At 45.4% G+C, this 20,534-nt stretch overlaps 1 protein-coding gene across 1 annotated transcript in view; it reads right to left on the bottom strand.

Moving 5' to 3' along the window:
- Positions 1 to 20,534, bottom strand: part of LOC129842126 (transducin-like enhancer protein 3-B) — a 173,158-nt gene that overhangs the window by 131,115 nt on the left and 21,509 nt on the right. The window contains exon 5 of the mRNA XM_055910526.1: positions 20,434 to 20,478. Coding sequence (XP_055766501.1) covers positions 20,434 to 20,478 — 45 coding nt within the window. The remainder of the gene's footprint in view (positions 1 to 20,433; positions 20,479 to 20,534) is intronic.

Here is a 20,534-nt window from a genome sequence, read left to right on the forward strand (position 1 = left end):
CTGTAATGAACCGATCTGAGTACCAGCCTGTAATGAACCGATCTGAGTACCAGCCTGTAATTAACAGATCTGAGTACCAGCCTGTAATTAACAGATCTGAGTACCAGCCTGTAATTAACAGATCTGAGTACCAGCCTGTAATTAACAGATCTGAGTACCAGCCTGTAATTAACAGATCTGAGTACCTGCCTGTAATGAACAGATCTGAGTACCAGCCTGTAATTAACAGATCTGAGTACCTGCCTGTAATTAACAGATCTGAGTACCAGCCTGTAATGAACAGATCTGAGTACCTGCTGTAATTAACAGATCTGAGTACCTGCTGTAATTAACAGATCTGAGTACCTGCTGTAATTAACAGATCTGAGTACCAGCCTGTAATTAACAGATCTGAGTAGCAGCCTGTAATTAACAGATCTGAGTACCAGCCTGTAATTAACAGGTCTGAGTACCAGCCTGTAATGAACAGATCTGAGTACCAGCCTGTAATTAACAGATCTGAGTACCAGCCTGTAATTACCAGATCTGAGTACCAGCCTGTAATTAACAGATCTGAGTACCTGCCTGTAATTAACAGATCTGAGTACCTGCCTGTAATTAACAGATCTGAGTACCTGCTGTAATGAACCGATCTGAGTACCAGCCTGTAATGAACCGATCTGAGTACCAGCCTGTAATGAACCGATCTGAGTACCTGCTGTAATGAACAGATCTGAGTACCTGCCTGTAGTTAACAGATCTGAGTACCTGCTGTAATTAACAGATCTGAGTACCTGCTGTAATTAACAGATCTGAGTACCAGCCTGTAATGAACCGATCTGAGTACCAGCCTGTAATTAACAGATCTGAGTACCAGCCTGTAATTAACAGATCTGAGTACCTGCCTGTAATTAACAGATCTGAGTACCTGCCTGTAATTAACAGATCTGAGTACCTGCTGTAATTAACAGATCTGAGTACCTGCCTGTAATTAACAGATCTGAGTACCTGCCTGTAATTAACAGATCTGAGTAGCAGCCTGTAATTAACAGATCTGAGTAGCAGCCTGTAATTAACAGATCTGAGTACCTGCCTGTAATTAACAGATCTGAGTAGCAGCCTGTAATTAACAGATCTGAGTACCTGCCTGTAATTAACAGATCTGAGTACCTGCTGTAATTAACAGATCTGAGTAGCAGCCTGTAATTAACAGATCTGAGTACCAGCCTGTAATTAACAGATCTGAGTACCAGCCTGTAATTAACAGATCTGAGTACCTGCCTGTAATTAACAGATCTGAGTACCAGCCTGTAATTAACAGATCTGAGTACCAGCCTGTAATTAACAGATCTGAGTACCTGCTGTAATTAACAGATCTGAGTACCTGCCTGTAATTAACAGATCTGAGTACCTGCCTGTAATTAACAGATCTGAGTACCTGCCTGTAATTAACAGATCTGAGTACCTGCCTGTAATTAACAGATCTGAGTACCTGCTGTAATTAACAGATCTGAGTAGCAGCCTGTAATTAACAGATCTGAGTACCTGCCTGTAATTGACAGATCTGAGTACCAGCCTGTAATTGACAGATCTGAGTATCAGCCTGTAATTAACAGATCTGAGTACCTGCTGTAATAAACAGATCTGAGTACCAGCCTGTAATTAACAGATCTGAGTACCAGCCTGTAATTAACAGATCTGAGTACCTGCCTGTAATTAACAGATCTGAGTACCTGCTGTAATTAACAGATCTGAGTAGCAGCCTGTAATTAACAGATCTGAGTAGCAGCCTGTAATTAACAGATCTGAGTACCAGCCCGTAATTAACAGATCTGAGTACCAGCCCGTAATTAACAGATCTGAGTACCAGCCCGTAATTAACAGATCTGAGTACCAGCCCGTAATTAACAGATCTGAGTACCAGCCCGTAATTAACAGATCTGAGTACCTGCCCGTAATTAACAGATCTGAGTACCAGCCTGTAATGAACCGATCTGAGTACCTGCCTGTAATTAACAGATCTGAGTACCTGCTGTAATGAACAGATCCGAGTACCAGCCTGTAATTAATAGATCCGAGTACCAGCCTGTAACTAACAGATCTGAGTACCAGCCTGTAACGAACAGATCTGAGTACCAGCCTGTAATGAACAGATCTGAGTACCAGCCTGTAATGAACAGATCTGAGTACCAGCCTGTAATTAACAGATCTGAGTACCAGCCTGTAATTAACAGATCTGAGTACCAGCCTGTAATTAACAGGTCTGAGTACCTGCCTGTAATTAACAAGTCTGAGTACCTGCCTGTAATTAACAGGTCTGAGTACCTGCCTGTAATTAACAGATCTGAGTACCAGCCTGTAATTAACAGATCTGAGTACCAGCCCGTAATTAACAGGTCTGAGTACCTGCCCGTAATTAACAGATCTGAGTACCTGCCCGTAATTAACAGATCTGAGTACCTGCCCGTAATTAACAGATCTGAGTACCAGCCCGTAATTAACAGATCTGAGTACCAGCCCGTAATTAACAGGTCTGAGTACCTGCCCGTAATTAACAGATCTGAGTACCTGCCCGTAATTAACAGATCTGAGTACCAGCCCGTAATTAACAGATCTGAGTACCTGCCCGTAATTAACAGGTCTGAGTACCTGCCTGTAATTAACAGATCTGAGTACCAGCCTGTAATTAACAGATCTGAGTACCAGCCCGTAATTAACAGGTCTGAGTACCTGCCTGTAATTAACAGGTCTGAGTACCTGCCTGTAATTAACAGATCTGAGTACCAGCCTGTAATTAACAGGTCTGAGTACCAGCCTGTAATTAACAGGTCTGAGTACCTGCCTGTAATTAACAGATCTGAGTACCTGCCTGTAATTAACAGATCTGAGTACCTGCCTGTAATGAACAGATCTGAGTACCTGCCCGTAATTAACAGATCTGAGTACCTGCCCGTAATTAACAGATCTGAGTACCAGCCTGTAATGAACCGATCTGAGTACCTGCCTGTAATTAACAGATCTGAGTACCAGCCTGTAATTAACAGATCTGAGTACCTGCTGTAATTAACAGATCTGAGTACCTGCCTGTAATTAACAGATCTGAGTACCTGCCTGTAATTAACAGATCTGAGTACCTGCCTGTAATTAACAGATCTGAGTACCTGCCTGTAATTAACAGATCTGAGTACCTGCTGTAATTAACAGATCTGAGTAGCAGCCTGTAATTAACAGATCTGAGTACCTGCCTGTAATTGACAGATCTGAGTACCAGCCTGTAATTGACAGATCTGAGTATCAGCCTGTAATTAACAGATCTGAGTACCTGCTGTAATAAACAGATCTGAGTACCAGCCTGTAATTAACAGATCTGAGTACCTGCCTGTAATTAACAGATCTGAGTACCTGCTGTAATTAACAGATCTGAGTAGCAGCCTGTAATTAACAGATCTGAGTAGCAGCCTGTAATTAACAGATCTGAGTACCAGCCTGTAATTAACAGATCTGAGTACCAGCCCGTAATTAACAGATCTGAGTACCAGCCCGTAATTAACAGATCTGAGTACCAGCCCGTAATTAACAGATCTGAGTACCAGCCCGTAATTAACAGATCTGAGTACCTGCCCGTAATTAACAGATCTGAGTACCTGCCCGTAATTAACAGATCTGAGTACCAGCCTGTAATGAACCGATCTGAGTACCTGCCTGTAATTAACAGATCTGAGTACCTGCTGTAATGAACAGATCCGAGTACCAGCCTGTAATTAATAGATCCGAGTACCAGCCTGTAACTAACAGATCTGAGTACCAGCCTGTAATGAACAGATCTGAGTACCAGCCTGTAATGAACAGATCTGAGTACCAGCCTGTAATGAACAGATCTGAGTACCAGCCTGTAATTAACAGATCTGAGTACCAGCCTGTAATTAACAGATCTGAGTACCAGCCTGTAATTAACAGGTCTGAGTACCTGCCTGTAATTAACAAGTCTGAGTACCTGCCTGTAATTAACAGGTCTGAGTACCTGCCTGTAATTAACAGATCTGAGTACCAGCCCGTAATTAACAGGTCTGAGTACCTGCCCGTAATTAACAGATCTGAGTACCTGCCCGTAATTAACAGATCTGAGTACCTGCCCGTAATTAACAGATCTGAGTACCAGCCCGTAATTAACAGATCTGAGTACCAGCCCGTAATTAACAGGTCTGAGTACCTGCCCGTAATTAACAGATCTGAGTACCTGCCCGTAATTAACAGATCTGAGTACCAGCCCGTAATTAACAGATCTGAGTACCTGCCCGTAATTAACAGGTCTGAGTACCTGCCTGTAATTAACAGATCTGAGTACCAGCCTGTAATTAACAGATCTGAGTACCAGCCCGTAATTAACAGGTCTGAGTACCTGCCTGTAATTAACAGGTCTGAGTACCTGCCTGTAATTAACAGATCTGAGTACCAGCCTGTAATTAACAGGTCTGAGTACCAGCCTGTAATTAACAGGTCTGAGTACCTGCCTGTAATTAACAGATCTGAGTACCTGCCTGTAATGAACAGATCTGAGTACCAGCCTGTAATTAACAGATCTGAGTACCTGCCCGTAATTAACAGATCTGAGTACCTGCCCGTAATTAACAGATCTGAGTACCAGCCTGTAATGAACAGATCTGAGTACCTGCCTGTAATTAACAGATCTGAGTACCAGCCTGTAATTAACAGATCTGAGTATCAGCCCGTAATGAACAGATCTGAGTACCAGCCTGTAATGAACAGATCTGAGTACCAGCCTGTAATTAACAGATCTGAGTACCAGCCTGTAATTAACAGATCTGAGTACATGCCTGTAATTAACAGGTCTGAGTACCTGCCTGTAATTAACAGATCTGAGTACCTGCCTGTAATTAACAGATCTGAGTACCTGCCTGTAATTAACAGGTCTGAGTACCTGCCTGTAATTAACAGATCTGAGTACCTGCCTGTAATTAACAGATCTGAGTACCAGCCTGTAATTAACAGATCTGAGTACCTGCCTGTAATTAACAGATCTGAGTACCTGCCTGTAATTAACAGATCTGAGTACCTGCCTGTAATTAACAGATCTGAGTATCAGCCTGTAATTAACAGATCTGAGTACCTGCTGTAATTAACAGATCTGAGTACCAGCCCGTAATTAACAGATCTGAGTACCAGCCCGTAATTAACAGATCTGAGTACCTGCTGTAATTAACAGATCTGAGTAGCAGCCTGTAATTAACAGATCTGAGTAGCAGCCTGTAATTAACAGATCTGAGTAGCAGCCTGTAATTAACAGATCTGAGTACCTGCTGTAATTAACAGATCTGAGTATCAGCCTGTAATTAACAGATCTGAGTACCAGCCTGTAATGAACAGATCTGAGTACCAGCCTGTAACTAACAGATCTGAGTACCAGCCCGTAACTAACAGATCTGAGTACCAGCCTGTAATTAACAGATCTGAGTACCAGCCTGTAATTAACAGATCTGAGTATCAGCCCGTAATTAACAGATCTGAGTACCTGCCTGTAATTAACAGATCTGAGTATCAGCCTGTAATTAACAGATTACCAGGACGTGTACTCCAAGCATGCGCTGACCAACTGGCAAGTGTCTTCACTGACATTTTCAACCTCTCCCTGACCAAATCTGTAATACCAACATGTTTCAAGCAGACCACCATAGTCCCTGTGCCCAAGAACACTAAGGTAACCTGCCTAAATGACTACCGACCCGTAGCACTCACGTCTGTAGCCATGAAGTGCTTTGAAAGGTTGGTAATAGCTCACATCAATACCATTATCCCAGAAACCCTAGACCCACTCCAACTTGCATACCGCCCCAACAGATCCACAGATGATGCAATCTCCATTGCACTCCACACTGCCCTTTCCCACCTGGACAAAAGGAATACCTACGTGAGAATGCTATTCATTGACTACAGCTCAGCGTTCAACACCATAGTACCCTCAAAGCTCATCACCAAGCTAAGGACCCTGGGACTAAACACCTCCCTCTGCAACTGGATTCTGGACTTCCTGACGGGCCGCCCCCAGGTGGTGAGGGTAGGGGGAAAGTTTTAAGTTCCTCTGCGTACACGTCACAGACAAACTGAAATGGTCCACGCACACAGACAGGAGGCTGAAGAAATGTTGCATGTCACCTAAAACCCTGACTAACTTTTACAGATGCACAATCGAGAGCATCCTGTCGGGCTGTATCACCGCCTGGTACGGCAACTGCTCCGCCCACAACCGTAAGGCTCTCCAGAGGGTAGTGAGGTCTGCACAACACATCACCGGGGGCAAACTACCTGCCCTCCAGGACACCTACACCACCCGATGTCACAGGAAGGCCATAAAGATCATCAAGGACAACAACCACCCGAGCCACGGCCTGTTCACCCTGCTATCATCCAGAAGGCGAGGTCAGTACAGGTGCATCAAAGCTGGGACCGAGAGACTGAAAAACAGCTTCTATCTCAAGGCCATCAGGCTGTTAAACAGCCATCACTAACTCAGAGAGGCTGTTGCCTAAATTAGAGACCCGATCACTGGACCGTTTAATAAATGGATCACTAGTCACTTTAAATAATGTCACTTTAATAATGTTCACATATCTTGCATAACTCATCTCATATGTATATACTGTATCTTATACAATCTACTGCATCTTGCCTATGCCGCTCGGCCATCGCTCATCCATATATTTATATGTACATATTCTGATTCCATCCCTTTAGATTTGTGTGTATTAGGTAGTTGTTGTGGAATTGTTAGGTTAGATTACTCGTTGGTTATTACTGCACGGTCGGAAACTAGAAGCACAAGCATTTCGCTACACTCGCATTTCGCTACACTCGCATTAACATCTGCTAACCATGTGTATGTGACCAATAACATCTGCTAACCCTGTGTATGTGACCAATAACATCTGCTAACCATGTGTATGTGACCAATCCAATTCGATTTTGACTTGGATTTGAAAACACAATGGCTTTTTCTCTAATTCAATGATGACGAGATACCTCAGCTGTAGCTGGTTCTGTTGCCCTCCATGGTTACAGTCGATAGTCAACTTTAGCTCTGTTCAATACTTACTCATTTTTAACAAAAGCCTTGTATAGAAAAATCGTCATTGTCACGCTCTCTTTTTGGTATAAATAAAAAATATTCTGCTCGTCTCCAGTCATATAAAAATGACGCAAAAAAATCTGTTTTATAAAAACGTTTTTAAATGAAAATACTGTAATAAAATCACTGCATGAACCCAATAATGGAGACGTTTTCACTGCTACCCTTGTCCAATCAACAACCTTTGCCATGTGACGCTTACAAAAAGGAAGAACGTTCAGGAAGAATCAGGTAAAAATACATTTGAATGAAGGGAGGGTCATCCATGTTAATTTCAGAGAGGTCAGATTTTCTCCAGGTGTCCCTCATTATAAATAAGGTACAGTCCCTTTATCCGTTATTATTAAACATCATTAAATAGCCTAGCTAAAAGATGACACGAGTCTCTCTCTCTCAACAGAACACTATGACACAGTCCCGGGTGAAGATGAAATGTATTCTTGAGTTCCGTCACAGCGTTCCGATGTTCCGAGGCCTTTTGACAAATCCTATTGACTGGGCTTATCCCTCCAAACAGGCGTTACATTATACACCAGCTTTACTGTGTGTGGTGGTTCTCTTTGGCTGATGAATGAATACTTGGGATGAGGAAGCAGGCTATACTAGCTGCAGTTCTATAGTGTCAGATTACGGTCAGCGGTTCCAGGTATTTGCTTTCTCTGCCTGCTATTGCAGCTTTCTATCTAAAGGTCCATTGATCCGTCCGCTCTTCTATCTGAAGGTCCATTGATCCGGCCGCTCTTCCATCTAAAGGTCCATTGATCCGGCCGCTCTTCCATCTAAAGGCCCATTGATCCGGCCGCTCTTCCATCTAAAAGGTCCATTGATCCGGTCGCTCTTCCATCTAAAAGGCCCATTGATCCGGCCGCTCTTCCATCTAAAGGTCCATTGATCCGGTCGCTCTTCTATCTAAAAGGTCCATTGATCCGGCCGCTCTTCTATCTAAAAGATCCATTTAGTGTCTATTCTGCATTAGATTGAGGCCGGGACGACCCTTTCCTCTTGACATGACACACCAATCACCCTGGCTCTGCTCTGTCCACTGATAATGTCACTGCTGTTCAGAGAGCTAACACAGAATCTCCCGTCGGCTACCAAACGTATTTCTACTGCCCGGTGTAATAAATAAGACGGTCTGGACCGGACCTGGTCTGGCGTGGACCTGGTCTGGACCTGGTCTGGCGTGTACCTGGTCTGGCGTGTACCTGGTCTGGACCGGACCTGGTCTGGCCTGGCGTGTACCTGGTCTGGCATGGACCTGGTCTGGCCCTGGACCTGGTCTGGCGTGGACCTGGTCTGGCGTGGACCTGGTCTGGCATGGACCTGGTCTGGCATGGACCTGGTCTGGACCGGACCTGGTCTGGTCTGTACCTGGTCTGGCGTGGACCTGGCCTGGCGTGGACCTGGTCTGGCGTGTACCTGGTCTGGCGTGTACCTGGTCTGACTGCAGAGTGTACCTGGTCTGGCGTGTAACTGGTCTGGCGTGTACCTGGTCTGGCGTGTACCTGGTCTGGCTGCAGAGTGTACCTGGTCTGGCGTGTACCTGGTCTGGCTGCAGAGTGTACCTGGTCTGGCGTGTACCTGGTCTGGCTGCAGAGTGTGATGTGTGTTCAGCATTTGCCCTGGGTCGAACTGAGGCTTGTTATTTTTTTTTTTTAATAACGTTGTTATTTCTCATCCTGGAAGGGAGGGAGGGGACTCCAAATGGGTCAGGAGGAGGGATCAACCAATGACGTTAAAAGTCCCACCCAGTTGACTATTTTGTAAACGCCTTTATCCATCGCTGTGGGGTTTTACACACGTCACACGTACGTACACATGCACACAATCTGAGCGGAGTTTCTGTTCCGTCTGTGTGCTGCCAGCTGATCTGCAATCTGTTCCGTCTGTGTGCTGCCAGCTGATCTGCAATCTGTTCCGTCTGTGTGCTGCCAGCTGATCTGCAATCCACATGAAGTTCCTCCTCCTCAATAATAACAACAAGGAACTGTTAGAGGAATGGATTTCCTCAGATAACCCTCCCCCTACTTCTACTTCCTCTTCCTATCTTCCTCCCCCTACTTCTACTTCCTCTTCCTATCTTCCTCCCTCTACTTCCTCTTCCTATCTTCCTCCCTCTACTTCCTCTTCCTTTCTTCCTCTACTTCCTCTTCCTATCTTCCTCCCTCTACTTCCTCTTCCTTTCTTCCTCCCTCTACTTCCTCTTCCTATCTTCCTCCCTCTACTTCCTCTTCCTTTCTTCCTATCTTCCTCCCTCTACTTCCTCTTCCTATCTTCCTCCCCTACTTCCTCTTCCTATCTTCCTCCCTCTACTTCCTCTTCCTTTCTTCCTCCCTCTACTTCCTCTTCCTTTCTTCCTATATTCCTCCCTCTACTTCCTCTTCCTATCTTCCTCCCTCTACTTCCTCTTCCTATCTTCCTCCCTCTACTTCCTCTTCCTATCTTCCTCCCTCTACTTCCTCTTCCTATCTTCCTCCCTCTACTTCCTCTTCCTTTCTTCCTCCCTCTACCTCCTCTTCCTTTCTTCCTCCCTCTACTTCCTCTTCCTTTCTTCCTCCCTCTACCTCCTCTTCCTTTCTTCCTCCCTCTACTTCCTCTTCCTTTCTTCCTCCCTCTACCTCCTCTTCCTTTCTTCCTCCCTCTACTTCCTCTTCCTTTCTTCCTCCCTCTACTTCCTCTTCCTTTCTTCCTCCCTCTACCTCCTCTTCCTTTCTTCCTCCCTCTACTTCCTCTTCCTATCTTCCTCCCCTACTTCCTATCTTCCTCCCCTACTTCCTCTTCCTATCTTCCTCCCCTACTTCCTTTCTTCCTCCCCTACTTCCTCTTCCTATCTTCCTCCCTCTACTTCCTCTTCCTATCTTCCTCCCTCTACCTCCTCTTCCTATCTTCCTCCCCTACTTCCTCTTCCTATCTTCCTCCCTCTACTTCCTCTTCCTTCCTCTCTTCCTCCCTCTACTTCCTCTTCCTCCCTCTACTTCCTCTTCCTATCTTCCTCCCTCTACTTCCTCTTCCTTCCTATCTTCCTCCCTCTACTTCCTCTTCCTTCCTATCTTCCTCCCTCTACTTCCTCTTCCTTCCTCTCTTCCTCCCTCTACTTCCTCTTCCTTCCTCTCTTCCTCCCTCTACTTCCTCTTCCAAACTTTCTCCCACTACTTCCTCTTCCTATCTTCCTATCTTCCTCCCTCTACCTCCTCTTCCTATCTTCCTCCCCTACTTCCTCTTCCTATCTTCCTCCCTCTACCTCCTCTTCCTATCTTCCTCCCTCTACCTCCTCTTCCTATCTTCCTCCCTCTACTTCCTCTTCCTATCTTCCTCCCTCTACCTCCTCTTCCTATCTTCCTCCCTCTACCTCCTCTTCCTATCTTCCTCCCTCTACTTCCTCTTCCTATCTTCCTCCCTCTACTTCCTCTTCCTATCTTCCTCCCTCTACTTCCTCTTCCTATCTTCCTCCCTCTACTTCCTCTTCCTATCTTCCTCCCTCTACTTCCTCTTCCTATCTTCCTCCCTCTACCTCCTCTTCCTTTCTTCCTCCCTCTACTTCCTCTTCCTATCTTCCTCCCTCTACTTCCTCTTCCTTTCTTTCTCCCTCTACCTCCTCTTCCTATCTTCCTCCCTCTACTTCCTCTTCCTTCCTCTCTTCCTCCCTCTACTTCCTCTTCCTTCCTCTCTTCCTCCCTCTACTTCCTCTTCCTATCTTCCTCCCTCTACTTCCTCTTCCTATCTTCCTCCCTCTACCTCCTCTTCCTATCTTCCTCCCTCTACTTCCTCTTCCTTTCTTTCTCCCTCTACCTCCTCTTCCTATCTTCCTCCCTCTACTTCCTCTTCCTTCCACTCTTCCTCCCTCTACTTCCTCTTCCTTCCTCTCTTCCTCCCTCTACTTCCTCTTCCTATCTTCCTCCCTCTACTTCCTCTTCCTTTTTTCCTCCCTCTACTTCCTCTTCCTATCTTCCTCCCCTACTTCCTCTTCCTATCTTCCTCTTCCTATCTTCCTCCCTCTACTTCCTCTTCCTTTCTTCCTCCCTCTACTTCCTCTTCCTTTCTTTCTCCCTCTACCTCCTCTTCCTTTTTTCCTCCCTGTACTTCCTCTTCCTATCTTCCTCCCTCTACTTCCTCTTCCTTTCTTCCTCCCTCTACTTCCTCTTCCTATCTTCCTCCCTCTACTTCCTCTTCCTATCTTCCTCCCTCTACCTCCTCTTCCTATCTTCCTCCCTCTACTTCCTCTTCCTTTTTTCCTCCCTCTACTTCCTCTTCCTTTTTTCCTCCCTCTACTTCCTCTTCCTATCTTCCTCCCTCTACTTCCTCTTCCTATCTTCCTCCCTCTACTTCCTCTTCCTATCTTCCTCCCTCTACTTCCTCTTCCTATCTTCCTCCCTCTACTTCCTCTTCCTATCTTCCTCCCTCTACTTCCTCTTCCTATCTTCCTCCCTCTACTTCCTCTTCCTTTCTTCCTCCCCTACTTCCTCTTCCTTTCTTTCTCCCTCTACTTCCTCTTCCTTTCTTTCTCCCTCTACTTCCTCTTCCTATCTTCCTCCCTCTACTTCCTATCTTCCTCCCTCTACCTCCTCTTCCTATCTTCCTCCCTCTACTTCCTCTTCCTATCTTCCTCCCTCTACTTCCTCTTCCTATCTTCCTCCCTCTACTTCCTCTTCCTATCTTCCTCCCTCTACTTCCTCTTCCTATCTTCCTCCCTCTACTTCCTCTTCCTTTCTTCCTCCCCCTACTTCCTCTTCCTTTTTTCCTCCCTCTACTTCCTCTTCCTATCTTCCTCCCCTACTTCCTCTTCCTATATTCCTCCCTCTACTTCCTCTTCCTTTCTTCCTATCTTCCTCCCTCTACTTCCTCTTCCTATCTTCCTCCCTCTACTTCCTCTTCCTATCTTCCTCCCTCTACTTCCTCTTCCTATCTTCCTCCCTCTACTTCCTCTTCCTTTTTTCCTCCCTCTACTTCCTCTTCCTTTTTTCCTCCCTCTACTTCCTCTTCCTATCTTCCTCCCTCTACTTCCTCTTCCTTTCTTCCTATCTTCCTCCCTCTACTTCCTCTTCCTTTCTTCCTCCCCCTACTTCCTCTTCCTTTTTTCCTCCCTCTACTTCCTCTTCCTATCTTCCTCCCCTACTTCCTCTTCCTATATTCCTCCCTCTACTTCCTCTTCCTTTCTTCCTATCTTCCTCCCTCTACTTCCTCTTCCTATCTTCCTCCCTCTACTTCCTCTTCCTATCTTCCTCCCTCTACTTCCTCTTCCTATCTTCCTCCCTCTACTTCCTCTTCCTATCTTCCTCCCTCTACTTCCTCTTCCTTTTTTCCTCCCTCTACTTCCTCTTCCTATCTTCCTCCCTCTACTTCCTCTTCCTTTCTTCCTATCTTCCTCCCTCTACTTCCTCTTCCTTTCTTCCTATCTTCCTCCCTCTACTTCCTCTTCCTATCTTCCTCCCTCTACTTCCTCTTCCTATCTTCCTCCCTCTACTTCCTCTTCCTATCTTCCTCCCTCTACTTCCTCTTCCTATCTTCCTCCCTCTACTTCCTCTTCCTTTTTTCCTCCCTCTACCTCCTCTTCCTATCTTCCTCCCTCTACTTCCTCTTCCTTTCTTCCTCCCTCTACTTCTTTCTTCCTCTTCCTTTCCTCTTCCTTTCTTTCTCCCTCTACTTCCTCTTCCTTTTTTCCTCCCTCTACCTCCTCTTCCTTTTTTCCTCCCTCTACTTCCTCTTCCTATCTTCCTATCTTCCTCCCTCTACTTCCTCTTCCTATCTTCCTCCCTCTACTTCCTCTTCCTTTCTTCCTCCCTCTACTTCCTCTTCCTTCCTTTCTTCCTCCCTCTACTTCCTCTTCCTATCTTCCTCCCTCTACTTCCTCTTCCTTTCTTCCTCCCTCTACTTCCTCTTCCTATCTTCCTCCCTCTACTTCCTCTTCCTTTCTTCCTCCCTCTACTTCCTCTTCCTATCTTCCTCCCTCTACTTCCTCTTCCTTTCTTCCTCCCTCTACTTCCTCTTCCTTTCTTCCTCCCTCTACTTCCTCTTCCTTCCTTTCTTCCTCCCTCTACTTCCTCTTCCTTTCTTCCTCCCTCTACTTCCTCTTCCTATCTTCCTCCCTCTACTTCCTCTTCCTTTCTTCCTCCCTCTACTTCCTCTTCCTTCCTTTCTTCCTCCCTCTACTTCCTCTTCCTATCTTCCTCCCTCTACTTCCTCTTCCTTTCTTCCTCCCTCTACTTCCTCTTCCTTTCTTCCTCCCTCTACTTCCTCTTCCTTCCTTTCTTCCTCCCTCTACTTCCTCTTCCTATCTTCCTCCCTCTACTTCCTCTTCCTTTCTTCCTCCCTCTACTTCCTCTTCCTTTCTTCCTCCCTCTACTTCCTCTTCCTTTCTTCCTCCCTCTACTTCCTCTTCCTTCCTTTCTTCCTCCCTCTACTTCCTCTTCCTTTCTTCCTCCCTCTACTTCCTCTTCCTTTCTTCCTCCCTCTACTTCCTCTTCCTATCTTCCTCCCCTACTTCCTCTTCCTTTCTTCCTCCCTCTACTTCCTCTTCCTTTTTTTCTCCCTCTACTTCCTCTTCCTTTCTTCCTCCCTCTACTTCCTCTTCCTATCTTCCTCCCTCTACTTCCTCTTCCTTTCTTCCTCCCTCTACTTCCTCTTCCTTCCTTTCTTCCTCCCTCTACTTCCTCTTCCTATCTTCCTCCCTCTACTTCCTCTTCCTATCTTCCTCCCTCTACTTCCTCTTCCTTTCTTCCTCCCTCTACTTCCTCTTCCTATCTTCCTCCCTCTACTTCCTCTTCCTTTTTTCCTCCCTCTACTTCCTCTTCCTTTTTTCCTCCCTCTACCTCCTCTTCCCCCCTTGTCACTGAGCCTTAGATGCTCTGTTTGATTACTAACACTGTGTTCAACTGGTTAGGGCTTCCTCCTCTTCCCCCCTTGTCACTGAGCCTTAGATGCTCTGTTTGATTACTAACACTGTGTTCAGCTGGTTAGGGCTTCCTCCTCTTCCCCCCCTTGTCTCTGAGCCTTAGATGCTCTGTTTAATTACTAACACTGTGTTCAGCTGTTTCAGGTTGGGGCCTGGTTAGACTGACGAATAATTCAGTCAGCTTCCATCAGCTCTGTCTCGTTGAGGTTCTTGATTAAAGTCAGCCTGCCTGCCGCTTAAATGCATGAAGGCGATGAACCCGTTTCCACAGGGCCTGGCTTGTCATCCCCTCCACCCCTCCCTCACCACTCTAGCTACATCCACCCCTCCCTCACCTCACCACTCTAGCTACATCCACCCCTCCCTCACCTCACCACTCTAGCTACATCCACCCCTCCCTCACCTCACCACTCTAGCTACATCCACCCCTCCCTCACCTCACCACTCTAGCTACATCCACCCCTCCCTCACCTCACCACTCTAGCTACATCCAGCCCTCCCTCACCTCACCACTCTAGCTACATCCACCCCTCCCTCACCTCACCACTCTAGCTACATCCACCCCTCCCTCACCTCACCACTCCAGCTACATCCAGCCCTCCCTCACCTCACCACTCTAGCTACATCCACCCCTCCCTCACCTCACCACTCTAGCTACATCCACCCCTCCCTCACCTCACCACTCTAGCTACATCCACCCCTCCCTCACCTCACCACTCTAGCTACATCCACCCCTCCCTCACCTCACCACTCCAGCTACATCCAGCCCTCCCTCACCTCACCACTCTAGCTACATCCACCCCTCCCTCACCTCACCACTCTAGCTACATCCAGCCATCCCTCCAACTACTGCCTCTTTCAATAGAAGCGGAACATATTCAGTCTAGGCCTAGTACATAAACTACTAGAGGAGAGGACTTTGACCCCTTGGGCTTCCTGTAACGAACTACCAGAGGAGAGGACTTTGACCCCCGGGCTTCCTGTAACGAACTACCAGAGGAGAGGACTTCTACCCCCGGGCTTCCTGTAACGAACTACCAGAGGAGAGGACTTTTACCCCCGGGCTTCCTGTAACGAACTACCAGAGGAGAGGACTTTTACCCCCGGGCTTCCTGAAACGAACTACCAGAGGAGAGGACTTTTACCCTCCAGCTTCCTGTAACAAACTACCAGAGGAGAGGACTTTTACCCTCCAGCTTCCTGTAACAAACTACCAGAGGAGAGGACTTTTACCCTCCAGCTTCCTGTAACGAGCTACCAGAGGAGAGGACTTTTACCCTCCAGCTTCCTGTAACGAGCTACCAGAGAGGACTTTTACCCTCCAGCTTCCTGTAACGAGCTACCAGAGAGGACTTTTACCCTCCAGCTTCCTGTAACGAACTACCAGAGGAGAGGACTTTTACCCTCCAGCTTCCTGTAACGAACTACCAGAGGAGAGGACTTTTACCCTCCAGCTTCCTGTAACGAACTACCAGAGAGGACTTTTACCCTCCAGCTTCCTGTAACGAACTACCAGAGGAGAGGACTTTTACCCTCCAGCTTCCTGTAACGAACTACCAGAGGAGAGGACTTTTACCCTCCAGCTTCCTGTAACGAACTACCAGAGAGGACTTTTACCCTCCAGCTTCCTGTAACGAACTACCAGAGGAGAGGACTTTTACCCTCCAGCTTCCTGTAACGAACTACCAGAGGAGAGGACTTTTACCCTCCAGCTTCCTGTAACGAGCTACCAGAGAGGACTTTTACCCTCCAGCTTCCTGTAATGAATAGTTGTCTTGACATCATCAGTGTTCTGTCTGTAGTCATCAAGTCAAAGGGATCACCTGACACACACCCCCTGCCTTTAATCTCATTAAAGCGGTCTGACCTCACGGCTGACTCTGTGCCACTTTGCCAATCTCCAAACAAAGGCTGTGTGTGTCCGTCTCTCTCCAGATATGGTAAGTGAACCCAGGTCTTGTCACTGATTCCCAGCTCAGCTCACAAGAATGTCTCCTGTTCCTCCCTCTGCTCCTCTGAGCGGCCCACTGACACAGAGACCATCTCTCTAACCCAGAGAAGCTCTGAGACACTACTATACAGAAGCTCTGAGACACTACTATACAGAAGCTCTGAGACACTACTATACAGAAGCTCTGAGACACTACTATACAGAAGCTCTGAGACACTACTATACAGAAGCTCTGAGACACTACTATACAGAAGCTCTGAGACACTACTATACAGAAGCTCTGAGACACTACTATACAGAGCCTTCAGAAAGTATTCATACCCCTTGACTTATTACACATTTCTGAGTTACAGCCGGAATTCAAAATTGATTAAATCCCAAAAAATTCCAGCAACCAACCATTACACCATAACGACAAAATGAAATCAAGTTTAGAGAAAAAAAATCGAATTTATTGAAAATGAAATACAGAAATACCTAATTTACAGAAGTATTCACACCCAAGTCAACACGTTAGAATCACCTTTAGCAGTAATTACAGCTGTGAGTCTTTCTGGGTAAGTCTCTAAGAGTGGTTACAGCTGTGAGTCTTTCTGGGTAAATCTCTAAGAGTGATTACAGCTTTGAGTCTTTCTGGGTAAGTCTCTAAGAGTGATTACAGCTGTGAGTCTTTCTGGGTAAGTCTCTAAGAGTGATTACAGCTGTGAGTCTTTCTGGGTAAGTCTCTAAGAGTGATTACAGCTGTGAGTCTTTCTGGGTAAGTGTAGCAGTAATTACAGCTGTGAGTCTTTCTGGGTAAGTCTCTAAGAGTGATTACAGATGTGAGTCTTTCTGGGTAAGTCTCTAAGAGTGATTACAGATGTGAGTCTTTCTGGGTAAATCTCTACAGCTGTGAGTCTTTCTGGGTAAATCTCTAAGAGTGATTACAGCTGTGAGTCTTTCTGGGTAAATCTCTAAGAGTGATTACAGCTGTGAGTCTTTCTGGGTAAGTCTCTAAGAGTGATTACAGATGTGAGTCTTTCTGGGTAAGTGTAAGAGCGATTACAGCTGTGAGTCTTTCTGGGTAAGTCTAAGAGTGATTACAGCTGTGAGTCTTTCTGGGTAAGTCTAAGAGCGATTACAGCTGTGAGTCTTTCTGGGTAAGTGTAAGAGCGATTACAGCTGTGAGTCTTTCTGGGTAAGTCTAAGAGCGATTACAGCTGTGAGTCTTTCTGGGTAAGTCTAAGAGCGATTACAGCTGTGAGTCTTTCTGGGTAAGTCTAAGAGCGATTACAGCTGTGAGTCTTTCTGGGTAAGTCTCTAAGAATGATTACAGCTGTGAGTCTTTCTGGGTAAGTGTAAGAGCGATTACAGCTGTGAGTCTTTCTGAGTAAGTCTAAGAGCGATTACAGCTGTGAGTCTTTCTGGGTAAGTCTCTAAGAGCGATTACAGCTGTGAGTCTTTCTGGGTAAGTCTCTAAGAGCGATTACAGCTGTGAGTCTTTCTGGGTAAGTCTCTAAGAATGATTACAGCTGTGAGTCTTTCTGGGTAAGTCTCTAAGAATGATTACAGCTGTGAGTCTTTCTGGGTAGGTCTCTAAGAATGATTACAGCTGTGAGTCTTTCTGGGTAGGTCTCTAAGAATGATTACAGCTGTGAGTCTTTCTGGGTAGGTCTCTAAGAATGATTACAGCTGTGAGTCTTTCTGGGTAAGTCTCTAAGAATGATTACAGCTGTGAGTCTTTCTGGGTAAGTCTCTAAGAATGATTACAGCTGTGATTCTTTCTGGGTAAGTCTCTGAGAGTGATTACAGCTGTGAGTTTCTCTGGGTAAGTCTCTAAGAGTGATTACAGCTGTGAGTCTTTCTGGGTAAGTCTAAGAGCGATTACAGCTGTGAGTCTTTCTGGGTAAGTCTAAGAGCGACTACAGCTGTGAGTCTTTCTGGGTAAGTCTAAGAGCGATTACAGCTGTGAGTCTTTCTGGGTAAGTCTAAGAGCGATTACAGCTGTGAGTCTTTCTGGGTAAGTCTAAGAGCGATTACAGCTGTGAGTCTTTCTGGGTAAGTCTAAGAGCGATTACAGCTGTGAGTCTTTCTGGGTAAGTCTAAGAGCGATTACAGCTGTGAGTCTTTCTGGGTAAGTCTCTAAGAGTGATTACAGCTGTGAGTCTTTCTGGGTAAGTCTCTAAGAATGATTACAGCTGTGAGTCTTTCTGGGTAAATCTCTAAGAGTGATTACAGCTGTGAGTCTTTCTGGGTAATTCTAAGAGCGATTACAGCTGTGAGTCTTTCTGGGTAAATCTCTACAGCTGTGAGTCTTTCTGGGTAAGTCTCTAAGAGTGATTACAGCTGTGAGTCTTTCTGGGTAAATCTCTAAGAGTGATTACAGCTGTGAGTCTTTCTAGGTAAGTCTCTAAGAATGATTACAGCTGTGAGTCTTTCTGGGTAAGTGTAACAGTGATTACAGCTGTGAGTCTTTCTGGGTAAGTGTAACAGTGATTACAGCTGTGAGTCTTTCTGGGTAAGTCTAAGAGTGATTACATCTGTGAGTCTTTCTGGGTAAGTGTAAGAGTGATTACAGCTGTGAGTCTTTCTGGGTAAGTCTAAGAGTGATTACATCTGTGAGTCTTTCTGGGTAAGTCTAAGAGTGATTACAGCTGTGAGTCTTTCTGGGTAAGTCTCTAAGAGTGATTACAGCTGTGAGTCTTTCTGGGTAAGTCTCTAACAGTGATTACAGCTGTGAGTCTTTCTGGGTAAGTCTCTAAGAGTGATTACAGCTGTGAGTCTTTCTGGGTAAGTCTCTAACAGTGATTACAGCTGTGAGTCTTTCTGGGTAAGTCTCTAACAGTGATTACAGCTGTGAGTCTTTCTGGGTAAGTCTCTAAGAGTGATTACAGCTGTGAGTCTTTCTGGGTAAGTCTCTAAGAGTGATTACAGCTGTGAGTCTTTCTGGATAAGTCTCTAAGAGTGATTACAGCTGTGAGTCTTTCTGGGTAAGTCTCTAAGAGTGATTACAGCTGTGAGTCTTTCTGGGTAAGTCTCTAAGAGTGATTACAGCTGTGAGTCTTTCTGGATAAGTCTCTAAGAGTGATTACAGCTGTGAGTCTTTCTGGGTAAGTCTCTAAGAGTGATTACAGCTGTTAGTCTTTCTGGGTAAGTCTCTAAGAGTGATTACAGCTGTGAGTCTTTCTGGGTAAGTCTCTAAGAGTGATTACAGCTGTGAGTCTTTCTGGGTAAGTCTCTAACAGTGATTACAGCTGTGAGTCTTTCTGGATAAGTCTCTAAGAGTGATTACAGCTGTGAGTCTTTCTGGGTAAGTCTCTAAGAGTGATTACAGCTGTGAGTCTTTCTGGGTAAGTCTCTAAGAGTGATTACAGCTGTGAGTCTTTCTGGGTAAGTCTCTAAGAGTGATTACAGCTGTGAGTCTTTCTGGGTAAGTCTCTAAGAGTGATTACAGCTGTGAGTCTTTCTGGGTAAGTCTCTAAGAGCTTTCCACACCTGGATTGTACAATATTTGCACATTCTTATTTTTTAAATTCTACAAGCTCTGTCAAGTTGGTTGTTGATCATTGATAGACAGCCATTTTCAAGTCATGTCATTGATTTTCAAGCCAATTTAAGTTAAAACTAGTGATGCGTCGATATGACATTTTTTGGCAGATACCGTTATTAAATGTTTTAGCAGCCTTTTAATCATCCTAGTACAGTTAACACATGGACACAGCGGTCTAAGACACGGCATCTTAGTGCAAGAGGCGTCACTACAGCCCCTGGTTCGAATCCAGGCTGTATCACACCCGGCCGTGATTGGGAGTCCCATAGGGCAGCGCACAATTGGCCAAGCGTCGTCCGGGTTCGGCCGGGGTAGGCCGTCATTGTGAACGTTCTGTTTGTTCTAATTAATTTGCGTTGTGTTTGTTCGTTCTGTTTGTTCTAGTTCTAATCAATTTGTTCTAATTAACTGACTTGACTTGTTAAATAAAAGGTTAATAAAAAAAACACGGACCAAAAAGCCTCTCTTCCTCGGTGCGCACTGTCACTGTGTCTGTTTCCATCTTGTCCAGCTGTGTATGTAACATTTCACGTAAACCCTGTTCCTTGTCTGCATTGAAGTAGCGGTCCTTTTATACACACTGCTCAAAAAAATAAAGGGAACACTTAAACAACACAATGTAACTCCAAGTCAATCACACTTCTGTGAAATCAAACTGTCCACTTAGGAAGCAACACTGATTGACAATAAATTTCAATTACCTTGGTCGGTCGTCATTGTAAATAAGAATGTGTTCTTAACTGACTTGCCTAGTTAAATAAAGGTTAACTATAAAATTAAAATTAAAAATGTGGAAAAGGTCAAGGGATGTGAATACTTTCAGAAGGAACTTGTACAGCCACATAAGCAGACACTTTTATCCAACATACAGTGAGAATACATTGTAACTGTATGTAATCCCTGGCAGACCGTCACAAAGAGGAGTGGTAGTGATGGTAACATACCTGTTTCTGCATCTCTATGTTGAGCCCATAGGACATCTCGTAGTACTGTAACAGAAGAGGACATGGCAGGATTATTTCCACCAGATTATTTTAGCTAAAAC

This window comes from Salvelinus fontinalis, unplaced genomic scaffold (genome assembly GCF_029448725.1).
Source record: "Salvelinus fontinalis isolate EN_2023a unplaced genomic scaffold, ASM2944872v1 scaffold_0015, whole genome shotgun sequence".
NCBI classification, from domain to species: domain Eukaryota; kingdom Metazoa; phylum Chordata; class Actinopteri; order Salmoniformes; family Salmonidae; genus Salvelinus; species Salvelinus fontinalis.